The sequence below is a fragment of the Lutjanus erythropterus genome, chromosome 11, assembly GCF_056507025.1.
Source record: "Lutjanus erythropterus isolate fLutEry1 chromosome 11, fLutEry1.hap2, whole genome shotgun sequence".
Classification (NCBI taxonomy): Eukaryota; Metazoa; Chordata; class Actinopteri; order Lutjaniformes; family Lutjanidae; genus Lutjanus; species Lutjanus erythropterus.
Window position 1 is genome coordinate 22,076,596 of NC_139327.1, and position 13,982 is coordinate 22,090,577.

At 40.9% G+C, this 13,982-nt stretch overlaps 1 protein-coding gene across 2 annotated transcripts; it reads right to left on the minus strand.

The window, feature by feature from the left end:
* On the minus strand, positions 1-11,538 carry scaf4a (SR-related CTD-associated factor 4a). Of its 2 annotated transcripts, none has more exons than XM_084731292.1 (19): positions 11,348-11,538; positions 8,530-8,613; positions 8,345-8,389; positions 8,080-8,241; positions 7,844-7,976; positions 6,699-6,826; positions 6,395-6,571; positions 6,152-6,237; positions 5,937-6,021; positions 5,524-5,700; positions 4,745-4,818; positions 4,404-4,594; positions 4,097-4,197; positions 3,634-3,747; positions 3,366-3,522; positions 3,100-3,227; positions 2,737-2,902; positions 1,903-2,058; positions 1-1,286 (listed from the first exon to the last, which is right to left on the minus strand). In XM_084731292.1, the coding sequence occupies exons 1-19, from the start codon at positions 11,375-11,377 to the stop codon at positions 115-117; spliced, it is 3,366 nt and encodes a 1,121-aa protein (XP_084587418.1). In that variant the 5' UTR covers positions 11,378-11,538; the 3' UTR covers positions 1-114. The 2 variants fall into 2 exon arrangements, with proteins under 2 accessions (XP_084587418.1, XP_084587417.1); XM_084731291.1 differs by having other exon boundaries at positions 4,745-4,821; positions 11,348-11,537.
* Between the last annotated feature and the right edge of the window lie 2,444 nt (positions 11,539-13,982).

Here is a 13,982-nt window from a genome sequence, read left to right on the forward strand (position 1 = left end):
AGCATCTATTGTAGCTAATACACTGACAAATAAGTACCTCCTAACATCCCACTTCAAAGAATCCGAACTATCCCTTTAATCTTTCAGTGGTTCACAGCAGTCTCTGGCTGCAGTCTATGATTCTGCTTCCTCTTTCGTTTCTGTGGGCTCACTTTGAGCCGAAGGTTCGGTCTCAGAGGGCTTCATCTCCTCTGCAGCAGTAGTTACCTCTGGGGGCGGAGCTACAAGTTCTGATTCAACCTTCTTTTGAGAGGCTTCCACGCTTGGTTCTTTACTGGGTTCTTTACTGGCTTCCGTGGCGACCACAGGAGTCAAAGAAGGTTTCTCCGTGCTGTTAGAGGTCCGAAATCTTTCCATGTTTTCCAGTTCAGCCAATCGGTCATCTCTATCCCAACGTGTCGTCCTCTCTCGTCGCTCTGACCGCCTTGGCCTGTCCCCTTCTTTTCCTTCAGCTCCTCTCCCCCTGTCTCGACTCCCCGTTTCTCCCCTTCCTCTTTCTCCTCCCTCCCCCCTCCCTCGCTCCCTCTCCCCATCATCACCTCTCCCTCGTTCTCTATCTCTATCCAGGCTGCTTCGCCTGTCCCTCCAGTCCCGTCTGTCTCTGTCTCGATCACGGTCTCTGTCACGATCACGATCTCGGTCTCGCTCCCAACCTCCTCCTCCTCGGTGATCGTCTTCCTGCCAGGCTCCGAGCCTGTCTCTCCCATCCATTCTATCACCACCTCCTCCCCTCCCTCCATCACCAAATGGACGTCTTCCACCTCCGAAACCGCGGTCCCTCTCTCTATCCCTGTCTCGATCCCAGTCCCTGTCCCTCTCTGGCTCTCGGTCCCTGAATCCAGGCCTGTCTCCTCTGAACGATCTGCCATCCATTTCTTCGGGCCCCTCCAGGCTTCGAGGAGGACCCCCTGGTCTGATAAAAGGAGGGGGAGGCCCTTGAGGAGGGGGGCCATGCCCATGTGGAGGGAAAGGAGCCCTCATATTGTGGGGCGGGAGCATTCCAAAGCCTCCTTTAGGTGGAGGGGGCTCATGGTGCATCATCTGAGGGTGTGGCCCTCTGGGCATCATCTGGGTGGGCATGGGCGGCATGTTAGGGTGAGGGGGTCGAGGCCCGTGAGGTGGAGGGAAACGCTGCATGTGTGGTGGTGGGGGAACAGGGGGACGCTGGAGTGGGATTATACCCGGCCGTGCGCCAAGCAGACCACCAGTGGGGGGTTGGAGGTTTCCTGCAGGACCACCTGGGAGAGGACCTGGAGGTCCACCTGGAGGGACACCAACCTGGTTACCTGGAGAGGAAATGGATTAAAAAATACAGCTTTAATTTTAATTCTTTTAATTAATAGTTTCATTAGTGTCCCCCCAAAAAAACATCTCATTTACAACAACTGCTACCATTTGAGAAGCACTAACTAGCAAATGGCTTTCACTTGATAAATATGAATTAATTATAAACTAGTAATTATTTGCACTTCATTAGTTAATGTTAAGGATTTAGGTTTGACAGATGATAAAGTGAATGCCTGTTTGTGGACAATTTAGTTTCCCTACTTTTATTTTAAGATTAAAACTGATTCTGCTTTTTCTTTAAATACTCATAGTTATCATTTATTGTAATTAAAATATCACATTTTGAATAGATTACTATTAGTTAAAATAGGAGGAGCATTCTTGTTTTGAGTTTATATATTTTTCTTTTCTTTTTTTGGTTGTGTTAATGTGCCAGTGCCATCATTTACATTTCTATACATCAACCATCTGAGTGAGATTTAAAACACTAAAAAGTGTATTTAATAATTAAATCTCAAAGACCAAACTGTTCAAACATCTTTCTTACAAAAGGTAGCCAAGAATGAGAAACAACAAAATCACTTTGATGAAAAGCCTGAAGAGAAAGAGACTGACCCATATGTCCCATCTGGTTGTTGAAGACGCTATGACCCTCCAGGTGCTCATCATTTTTCCTGTTGCCCAGACCTGCTGGGTCCAGAGGCGGGTCTTCAACTCCTCCTTTGGAAGGAGGCGGGGGACCTAGAGGCATGGCACCTGGAGGAGGAAAACCTGGGAGAGGAGGAGTGAAGTGAGTTAGCGTGCTTTCACTCCAGTTTATTTTGGTTCAAGTGAACTCTAGACACAACTGGACGAGAACATTCTGAAAAGGTGGACTGGTGCAGTTTGTTTGACGTCATGAACGCAGATTCATGATTTAAGCATATATGAAAAAGTTAAACTATTATTACTACTGTTAATCTACTGAGAGTACTGTATGTCAGGGAAGCAAGCTTAAAAGCAATCTGTGTGTGCTTCATATATTTATGCAAAATCACCGAGCCAGAACATGAGTCCTAATGTACTCCTTGTAACATCAGAGAACATAAATAAATGCATCAGAACAGTAAAGTGTCACTCGATTCAATTTCCACCATAGGCAGTAGATTAAATGAACAAAGCTTTTGGGTCTGACAAGTGAAGCCAATGGCTAAGTGAATTAAACCTGCATTCTTTCAAGGGAGTCGAGGCCCAGGTCTCCTCCCTCATAAGGGTTACAATTATTATTTCATTTATAATCAAAAACGCTGGTGCTGGTTGGTAACTTAAAAAATTATACTATGGTGGGCAAAGTGTTAATCTGGGTGTACATTACATTACATTATTTGAGAATGGGCACTGTGTGTCAGAGAGAGAAAGTGAATGAAAGCCAGTGAGAAATGGTTTGATGGCAGCTGTAGGAGGTGCTACCTGGAGGCATCTGCATGGGATTGAAGCCAGGTCTGATGAAAGGAGGAGGGGGGACGCCTGGGGGGACGCCTGGGGGGAAGGAAGGCGGAGGCATGCCTATGGGACCAGGAAAGACGGGAGGCTGGAGAGAGCCCACACCAACAATTGGCTGCTGCATCGGAGGAACCTGAGAACATTTACAGGGATTAACTTGAAGATCTCAAATGAGAAGGCTATGTGCTCAATTTCCCTGTGACACTGTGTAGAAACACAGGAGTTAAATAATATCATCAAACAACTACAGTACAAAAAACCCAACTATTTGTCAAACTACTTGAAATCATGCCTCCACATTATCATTGTGATAGATTGACACATCTTTACCTGTGCAAGAGGAGCAGCTGCAGCAGCCACAGGTAATATTGGTGTCTCCTCAGCCTGCTGTGGCTCTGAACGGCCATTATGGTTGAGTTCCTCTGGGATGTCAAGACTTTTCCTTGTTCCACTCCACTCTGAAAAAGATGGACATCATGCAGACTTGTTACGAAGCACAAAAAACACTATATTACCCAACAACATATTAATACACAGTAGCATCAACAATACAACTTGTTTCTGCTTTGATTTTATAATGTTATAATGAGTTTTACCTGGCGATAAGGTGTCTACATCCAGTACTCCTCCTTCTTTTAGCTCCTCCAGCTGAGCCTCTCTGATTTTAGACCAGGGTATGTAGGTGACACCCAGCTCCACATCCCAGTACTGTTTAAACTCAGGCTTTATGCCCTTGTTCAAAGCCCAAGCAATCTGGCAAGAAATGGGAAAAAAATCAACTTAAAAATTCTCAATTTGTCTTTGCTCAACTAACTTTTTGTTAGCTTACTTTTTGTTAAGTAGGCTGAGGCAAACACCACTCACCTTGATGGCTTTCTGGTTCACTTTGTGAGTTCCTCTACTAAGCTTCTGTAGAGCCCTGAAGGCATCTTGCCGATGTATCATGACAATATAGGCACAACCACGTGGAGGGATCATCTAAACAAGAGAGGACAAACAGACAAAACATCTTTTTAAATGCGATTATTTTCTGTTTTCCCTACTCTTCTGTCACAGTAATCTGAATATCTCTGGGGTGTAAACAAAACAAGACATCTGAGGACATCATCTTAGGCTTTGGGAAGAACTGTTATTTTTTAATGTTTTCTAGCATTTTATAGACCAAGGAACTAATTGATAAATTCATATGCAAAAACTTGCATGAAAAACACAAATATCCTATAAGTGACTGAAAGAAAAATTCAGTGTTTTTCCATTTTTGGATGAGAAAAAGCAAATATCAGTGTTACAGTGGATCAGTGTAACTGATCTGTAAGACTGAACTTACATTGATGGACTCTATCTGCCCAAACTCCTCCAGTAAACAGGCAACATCTTGCTGTTGTGTTCTCTTGTCCAACTGGCCGACCCAGAGAGTTGTACTGCAAACTGAAAAGGGGAACAAAAAGATAACATGAACAAGAACTCTGAAATGCAAGAATATGTGCAATACTTGGAATCAAAGGGAGAAAAATGATCTCAAATAAACAGTGATGTCATCCAAAGAGAAATCACACCATGCACACCTGACAGATCATTTCTAGTCCACATCTATCTACTAAAATAAATATGACCATAAATAGATGATGACTCACTGCTCAGTGTCTCGCTCTTAGGTGGCGGAAGGCCTTTCTGACGTCGCTCCCGCTCCTTCTCCCGCTCCCTGCGCTCCTGCGAGCGAGAACGCGGGGAATGGTGACGCCGGTCTCTAGAGCGCGAGCGGGATCGCCTGTGCCTGGATCGCCGTGTGCGGGAATTGGACCGTGACCTCCTCCGCTTCGGAGATCTGGAGAAACGACAAAGTCAATGCAACTTATGATATGTTTATCTCAAATATACACTGAGCTGCTTCATGAAACTAAATAAATTGTAAAGAAAAAAAAAACAGTGCCAAGATGCGCTTTAAGTCACAACACAACCCATTTCAGATGGTTACCTGGAGCCTGAGTGTGAGCGTCGACCATGTCTGCCGTCCCTCATAGATGAACGGTCCATATCCATTGACAAATCCTGCTATCAATTAGAAAAGACATGATTACAATTTGATGCAAACCATTATACATTTTTGCCATATTAGGCTGTTTTGCAAATTTCTGGCAAGAGATTTACAGCAAATATAAAAATTGACTTCACACACTTAAAGGAAAATCCAGATTACTTAATGTGGGGTTGTATGAGGTACTTTGATATCGATAGTACTGACAGTTTGTTTGGAGAAGCAGAGAGGAGTACCAGCACAGAAGCTAAGCAATGTTCTGTTGTGGACAGGATCAGCAGCAACATGCATCATAAAAAAGGTGCTCAAAAAGGTCCACCTACAAAAATTCACATCAGTTTAAGGGTACACTATATTTAGAATATTTTCCACTGCTTTACTTTGTCGTCAGACGGCCTTTTTTAACGGGGAAACTTCATGGATGAGATCAGTCATTTTACCCTGCAAAATCCTGTTGAGTTTTGTTTGTTTGGAAAGAGCAATATTTGGTTTAACAGCTGTTTCCCATTGGTATTTGAAATACAGTGACCACTTAAAATGGCTAGATTTTTTTAGGTTGACCTTTTTAAGTGGCTAAAATACCTTTTGTTGCTGACTGTACCAAGTGCCTCACAGGACCCCCCACAAAAAAAAATAAAAAAAATCAGAATTGTCCCTTTACTTTACCCTAAAATGGCTTGCTAAATTTTACATGTCCCTACTATGATTCTTAAGTCTACCTGTTGTTGTTGGGTGGCATTGTGGGGAGGGAACACTCCTGGGAAGCCTGGCGGCCCAGTTGAACCAGGGAGCGGCTGCCCTGGTAAAGCATGCCCCATAGGAGGCATCATAACTGGGAACGTTTGTCCTGGAGGTAAACCATAGGCCTGGAGCTGACCATTAGGAGGGAGAGGAACCTGACAAAGACAGCTGGAATAAATACGACGCATGTGCAACAGAGTTTTCTAAATATATAAAAATAATTTCTCTGAAAAAGAAGGAAGGAATTGCATTACATTAGTAATAGGAAACTTACATTTAGCAGTTTAATTTTACAGTTTAAAGTAAAAGGGAAAACTCAGATCAAAGAGTTGGCAAGACTTGCCAGGAATGATGTGTTTTCTCTCAATTAAAAATGTTTTTACTTATTCACCTGTTGTGAGAGGTCTTGCGACATGTTAATCATCTGCGGTTTAAAGTGCTCCATGTGCTGTAGAAAGGCTGGAGGCTGCTGCATACTGTGATGATGATAAAAAAAATGCTCCATCAGCTTTACAGCTTTTACTTCATTTTTAAAAATCAAAGAAAGCTTCCCACTTCTTGGCACTGCAGGGCTGGTGTCATATGTGTAATAAATAAAAGGCTTACAAGGGGGGCTGTGATGAGATTTCGTCCTTCTTTGTTTCCTCTCCAGTCTCCGGTTCATCATCATAGTCAAAACGGTCCAGCAATTTCTAAGAGACAGACGGTGATTCCATTAAAATAGTGGATAAATGATGACGTTCAACATAAAAGACCTTGTATAGCCCTATCTTATTTATACTCAAAGCACTGTGCTACCAAGTGTCTAAACAATGCTAGACCCATGAAAATACAAAAACAGACTGTCACCTTGTCAAATGCCGTCTTCTGCTGGGTGGGTTGGGTCGGCAGGGGAGGTTGTGGGGCGACCATGCCCACACCAGGGGTGACATTTTGGGCCTGTGATTGAACATTATGGACAGGAGGCTGAGTGTTGGTGTCTTGCTTCACTGGAGGCTGCTGAAAGTTCTGGAGCATCTGTTGAAGCTTAAAAACAGCAGTGACAGAAAGCGAAAGAAGAGTTATTAGTGAAGGTCAGAGGTGTGCAAGCAATAATAACACAAGCAAAATGTGGTCAAAGCTAACGCCAGCCTGTACTAGCACAAACACACACCTGCTGACCCTGGAAGAGCTGAGCCACAGCAGCAAAGGCATCAGAGTTTTGCAGCTGAGCAGCAGGTGTTGTGGAGGAGTTTGCCGTTACTGCAGTAACTGGCTCTTTGGCTGGAGGTGGAGAAGAACCTAAGGGAAGAGACACAGTATGAACATGTGTGTGAGCAGCACACAGATGCCCTCAAAAACCAGCATTGTTCACTGACATGTCAGCATTAGCCATGATAACAATTAATCAACAATTTGATCAATCAATCACATAATTTTATCAATCTACTATCAAAGAGCTGAAATATAGCAGAGATTAGGGGTGCCACAGTACTCCAATTCCATGATTTAAACTCCTTTTTAACAATGACATCTATACCACTGTCAGACTATAGTGTCTTGATTTATAAAGATCCACAAATTATTGATGTGATGCCCTTTACAAATTCTTCTTTAGAAAGATAGAAAAGTGCAGCTTCAGGCTACCAGTAACCTACACTGTGTCATCTCTGAAGTGTTGTTTTACTTTGTTGTCTTTTTTTAAATCCAGACACGCGCAGGATGAACACAAGTAGGCGGAGGTGTAGAGAAAAAAAAAAGAATTGTCAACCCTGCTTTGGATTTCAATACATTTTCAATTTAGCTAATTTTGATGGTAAGATGCAACATGTTGCTGTGGAAATAAAGCTTTGCTTGAGGAGGAAAAACAGATTTAGTATTGTTTGGTAGAAGCAAAATATTATCTGTATTTTTTTAAATTTATGATTAATGAAATGATTTATCATTAATGTTATCACAGACTGAATGACTGAAAGTGCTTACAATAAGCAACCAGCATATCAATTTAATATTAATTTCTTATGCAGTATAAATTAAACTAAAACAATTATACATTTCTCCCCTAAGCAAACGTTATTTTCACAAGATAATGCAACGTGTTTAAAAAATTACTTAGAGCAGTTACGAATTTGTGCTTATAAAGAAAAATGTCATCTGTGACGTTTAGAACTGTAATTAACAATTATTTTTATAGCTGATTAATCTGTCCATTACTTGATGAATAGGTGCCTGTTTTTAAAAGAAAACTGTGAAAAATGTCAGTGTTTTTGAAAGCCTAAGATGTGTCAATAATCCATTAATCGTTGTGGCTAAAATTACCTGGCTCGTCTGTGCCTGTGTAGGGCGCAGCAGCACTGCTGGAGCCAGCTGCCATGTCCAGGAGGGGCTGAATAACCTCAATCTTGAACACCCCATTCTTCTGCCACAGATTCAACACCCGCACGATCTTACTCTACAAAGGAAAATAAAAAAAGCAAGGAATCATATGAAGAAGAAGGATGAACAGGAGGCTGGAAAAATCCCTCACCCCCAGTTGGGTACTATTTGCGACTTACCCTGTCCTCTACTGGGCAAAGGCAGAGGTTCTCAAAGGTTCCTGTAATGTTTTTGGTGAACCTTGGGCCAAACACATCCTTGTCTGCTCCGAACTGGTGCCTGGACTGCCTAACAATGGAATCTACCACATACAGGCCTGCTACCTTGTACTCAGGCTTGCACTGAGGAGAAGAGAGCAGACAGAGGAAAGACATTTGAGTTTATGTTTCTTTGCTGAGGAGAAACTGAGGTGATGATGACTGAATATAGACAAGTCTGTCTCACCTTTTTGATAAACTTTTCCACAATCTGGACCACATGTTTGTAGAGCTGAGAAAGAGAGAAGCAAATGTGTTATTGTCTAGATATAGGCTCAAAAGGTGAGGGATATCACTTTAGAAATACAGAGAATATTGCTAAAATAGATATTCAAATAATGCAAAACGAAGGAATGGCAAACTCATTCTTACTTTCATAGCTTTGATGGCCGATTTGGTGATGGAGATCATCTTTGCCCGAGATATTGGGGGCTTGGAGTCCATCAACGAGAATAACTAGAGACAGAGAAGATAACAGATGAGTAAAATGGGGAGACTTATGGGACAGCAAAAAAAATAATAAATACAAAGACAGAGAGAGGAGGAGTTTCAAAAGCTTTTACAGGAAAAACTCTTTACAACTAAATGTTTTAGTGAAAACAACATGAGGTTCAAATAACGAATATTCCTCTCTTGACAGGCTTACTGTCCTATTATGATGGATGAAACATGATTTTTTGTTAATTGGATTGCTGATCTTTCATTGGGTGCCACTACTGATGGACTGAAAGGTGACACTTTGATTAGGTGGACTGAAGTTTATCACTGACTCTGTATTCTGTGTGACTGTCGTATTATTCATTATTCTCTGACGGTAACATGGGGATTGACACTTTGGTATTATTAATACATTGTGCAGCAAAAAAAAAAGAAAAAAGAAAAAAGAAAAATGAAGTCTTCCTGTTTTATTGTTTGAAAAACTCTTCTAAAAAGTCCTAGGCACACAAAATGGGACAGGCCTGATTGTTTTCTTTTTTAATGAACAACCTGCACACAGTGCTTTTACAGAAAGTGTCACCCAACACTATCTGGTTTTGCTGCTACCAGCTGTATTTCAGATGGGACATAAACACTAAACTGACCTGAAGTCTTGAATAAGCACTTTTTATAGCTTCAGTACTTTAGATACTATTGAATGTTAGTACAAGTGGTGTTGAAAAAAAGTACTGAAGTAGCGATACTTTGACAACCTTACACAACAGCATAGCTCATATTAAATATAATACAGCCTTATTACATTTCAATGCAAAGAAATTAAAAAATATACTATATGCCATTGACAGGCTTCTCCTTTTGAGTAAGCTAAAGCGTTTCAATGGCTGTGTGGTCCACTAGACATCCTGCAAGTCAGTTGGATTAGCGAGAATAAACCTTGCCTGGCCTGGCCTGGCCTGTGCCCACACCAAAAGTGGAGCAGTTTCCTATGAGGGACCACTGGCAGCTATGGGTGTGGTCTCAGGTGAGATGACAGCGAGAAGCATACAAGGAAGCACTGATTGGTAGAAATTAGCCTGTGATAGACAGATGGGTCATCTAATCACTTGCCAAGTGTTTTTTTTGAAAGTCTCTGCCCTTTTCCAAATAGTTTCTAAGGACAACTTCCCAGATGGTTCTGTATAACAAACCAACAGGCATGTCAGGTTAGTGCACTGGTGCTATTGCTTGGCTTATTCTGAGCTCAACAAAATAGTCCATTGCCTGACAGAAACTCTTTCATGGCCCTTTTCTACCAAATTAGCTCTGGTTTTTGAACTGGTTCCATTTAAAAACCTTGGTGCTATGTAGTGAACCAGACCACGTTTCCACCAGTTTTGAGTAAAATCATTGTGATCGAGGGCCAGTTCCATGACAGTGTAAGAGGCCTATTAGACATCACTTGGGTTTAGTAGGTGCATACTGACAGTTACAGGTGTAAATCCCAAGTTTCATCACAATGCAATATTATATTAGTCAGGGGCCTGCAACCGATGTCAGACAATATCATGTCCATGTAACACAATCAGTTTTAGGTCATGAAAGAAAAACAAAACAAAACAAATAACTGTAACCAATAGCTTGTAGGAGAGTTGACTTTAAATATACTCCACTAACACACATAAAATATGGCTCTACAACACAAATATTTGAAAAAGTATAAAATTTGGCTCAATAACAATTGTCAAAGTTCACAGATATGCCATAGAAATTTCAAAATGAAGGCATATCTTAAAGACGATGATATAGATCAGTGTATTCATGTATTCATTTTGCAGTGATCATACGGGATTGTTGATCTCTGAATTGATGTATTTATCTAGATCCATGAATCTTCACACTCCTATTGACAGTATGCTTAAGTATAAACTCACATACATATGTAACAGAGATTCGCATCCACATCTGCTTTCTATGCAGGATAGAAACTGTTATTGAAACCCCTAGACATACAAAGAAAAACATGAGAAACTGCTCAGAGGCCTGGGGCTGTATTGATGTGGTTCAACAAACACGTATCAGGACTAGATAGTTTGATAGGATGCAGGTCTGTGTTTCCCACTCAGTTACACAGGACTCAGCCACAGTAGCTGTTAGATTCAAGGGTTTAAAAAGACCATCAGCATAAACAAGAGGAGCCAATAACACCAGTAGATGTCTTGACTTTACCTGTATCAACCACCAGTCCTCTGCCCTTACAGTAAGTTGGCTTGACATCTAAACAACCAGTCTATGCATACCATTGAATCCCACATGAATGTTCACACTGTAAGCTTGCAGTGTGACAATAACAACAGGACAGTGTTTACTCGCTGTGTGGTTGCCAGTAGCATTGTTACCAACACCAATCATAGTGACCATGCTCCCACAAGCTAACATCAATGTTAGTCTCCGAACTTTATGCAAGGTTACTGGAACCAATGTAGACTAGCTATAGCTGAGTTAGCTTGATAGCTCCCTGGCAGACACAATAGCATCTTGTTTGACCCTATGATTTGTTTAAGCGACATTACTTGCAGGTGTGATGTTAGCTACAACACATACGCTAACCCAGTTAGCGCTGAGCCAGGTTAAGACGGACAGGTCCAGCTAGCTAGGCCCGCTGCTCGGTGCTGCTCGGCTAGCTTCAGTGCATGAGTGCATCACAGGAGCACCATGACCAGCACCGTCAGACTCGGTCACTACGGGGTCTTTAGGGGGCCTGTGGGCGTCTTACCTCGTGGTTGAAGGCGTTAACGGCGTCCATGATTGCCCACCGCTCCGAGCCTCCCCCGTTACTCCCGATTCCCCACTAACAGCGCTGTTTATTGAAGGAAGGGTCGGTACAACATGTCCGCTCCCGGGAGCTAACGACAGCTAGCCTAGCATCGGTAGCTCTCGGGTCGGCGGGCACGGCAAAGCATGATGGGATTCAACTCTGCTGTTCTACGCTTTGTCCACTGGGTGGCGTGGTGGTATTTATTATACAATCAGTGATAGGGAATGAGAATAAGGCATGGCACAGACAAAATAGCCACGAATAAGTTAAAATGAGTTCAAACTTGATAAAAAAAAAAAAGCTCTAAATTTATTTTCATTATTAGATGGATTAGATCTTTAGCGTAAAATACGTTGAGATAGTCTCTGTGTCTTTATTTGCAGTATTAAAAAAACAGTTTTATATTTATTTCGTTTATATTGTATTGTTTTGTATTTTGTTAATGCTCAACCTGAGGCAAGGAGAGAGGGTTAAAATGTTGATGATAGATGGAAACTGCCTTTTTATCAGTATATATTCATGCTCACTGTACATTATCCCGCTTATTGCACGGCTATTTGCTTAAGAAATTAATAATTTGACACGAAATACTGACTTAAATTTTTAATTTAAAAACGATTGTATTGTTCCACCAGTCTGTGATCAGAATTGCGACCATAGCAACGGACCTTCCTTGACCAATCAGAGTCGATTGATTAACAAAGTTGTGTAATAAATGTTAGGAATAATGTACAATAAGTAGGTCATTATTGCGAAATAAACCCCGACAGAGTCTCAAAGGGGGCTATTTCACAATAATAATATACATTACTTTGCTTATTACATGGTTACTCACCAAAAACAAAAGTAATTTGACACAAAACATTCATTTTTCAAATTTGTATTGTATTGTTATACTTACTCTGAACTTCTTAAATCTTGCTCCTGACAATTACCCCCCATATAACAATAATAGAAAACAAAAACAAAAAATAAATAAATACTGAAACTAATAAAAACAGAACTAAAACAAACTATTTTTAAACAACTGAAACTGAAACAAACAGATCCACTCCGGAAACTAAAACAAAACGAGAATAAAAACAAAATGAAACTTAAAAGTAATGAAAACTACAAAACTATAATAACTGTCAAGTATATGGGTGGGCACAGTGTGATAGTTCACCCAAAAATTAAAATTCAGTCATTATTTACTCACCGCACTAATCTGACTGAAGGTCGGCTTTAGTTTTTTAGTCCACCAAACACTGCTGGAGTTGAAAAAAAAACAAAAACAAAAAAAACAACAGCATTACAGAATCTAACAAATTTAAGTAAATGATGACCAGTTTTCAAATGGAAAAAAACAACAGAAAAAAAGCCTTCCTATACACACTCACACGAACTTGTTTTCTGTGAACCTCCAGCAGTGTTTTGTGAACTCAAAAACTGAACCTGACCTTTAATTGACACCAGGTTAAGTAGATAATGACAGAATTTTCATTTTTGTGTGAACTATCCCTTTAAGATTTGGCCAACTTAACCATCAGACATTTGCTTTGGGCCTCCACATGAGTACACATGCAATCAAAATATTTTGTTTCAGCTACTCCCACATATTAACCAATATACCAGTATTAGTGTGCTACACGACCCCAGATTTAACCATGAAATTAAGTGTAAGATTGAAATCACCTGCTTTCTTTATTGCAGTAGAATCAAGAGTGACAATTGCTATTCTTCTTGTCATCATCATTGTATATTTCTGGGATGAAGACTGAGCAAAATGCAACACCTGCTGTTAAAGGACCAGTGTGTAGGATTTAGTGGCATCTAGCAGTGAGCTTGTAGACTGCAAACACTCGCCTCACCCTCCCCTTCCATGTGTGTAGGACAGGGTTTTCCAAAGTGGGGTGCATGCACCCCCTGGGTTGCGCCAGCGGCCTCTGGGGGGGTGTAATGGCGTAATTCTGGTATTCTCATTACAACCGGTGTACTCACACATCTCTCTCTTTCTCTCTCTGTCTTCAATCAGTGGTAGAGCCTTCTGTATCTATTTCTGAGGGTATGCATTTGTCATTCTCTTTGTTCTTATGTGGCAGATCATGTGTAACTTTACTGCAATTTAATTCAACTTGTTGCAATATTTTTAAAAGAATCTGAATGTGCTGTCTTCACCATGGCAGTGCCTATAAATAGGCTTTTTTTTTTCTTTGAAGGTGTGGAGGATTGGGGTGTGTAAACCTCATTGGGATGTAGAAGGTGGGGGAATGGCATAAAAAGTTCAAGAATCGCTTGTGCAGGGAAACAATGGTGGTCACAAAATTTGCACAAAATGCAAAAGGCGAATTTAGAGCCAATGTTTGCTTTGAAAGAAGACCTGTGGCCTCTGTAGATATAACTGGCTCGTTTTAAGATCACAAAAACACAATGATTCTTATTTTCAGGTAATTTGACACTTACGAAAACATTCTGATGAATATTTTATTCAATTTCTGCAATATTCTGCCAATAGATCCCAGTAAATCTTACACACTGGGCCTTTAAATTGAGAATCATTATCATTAAAGACCCCTCTGTTATCTTTATTTATAGGTTACTGTAAAACTCCAAA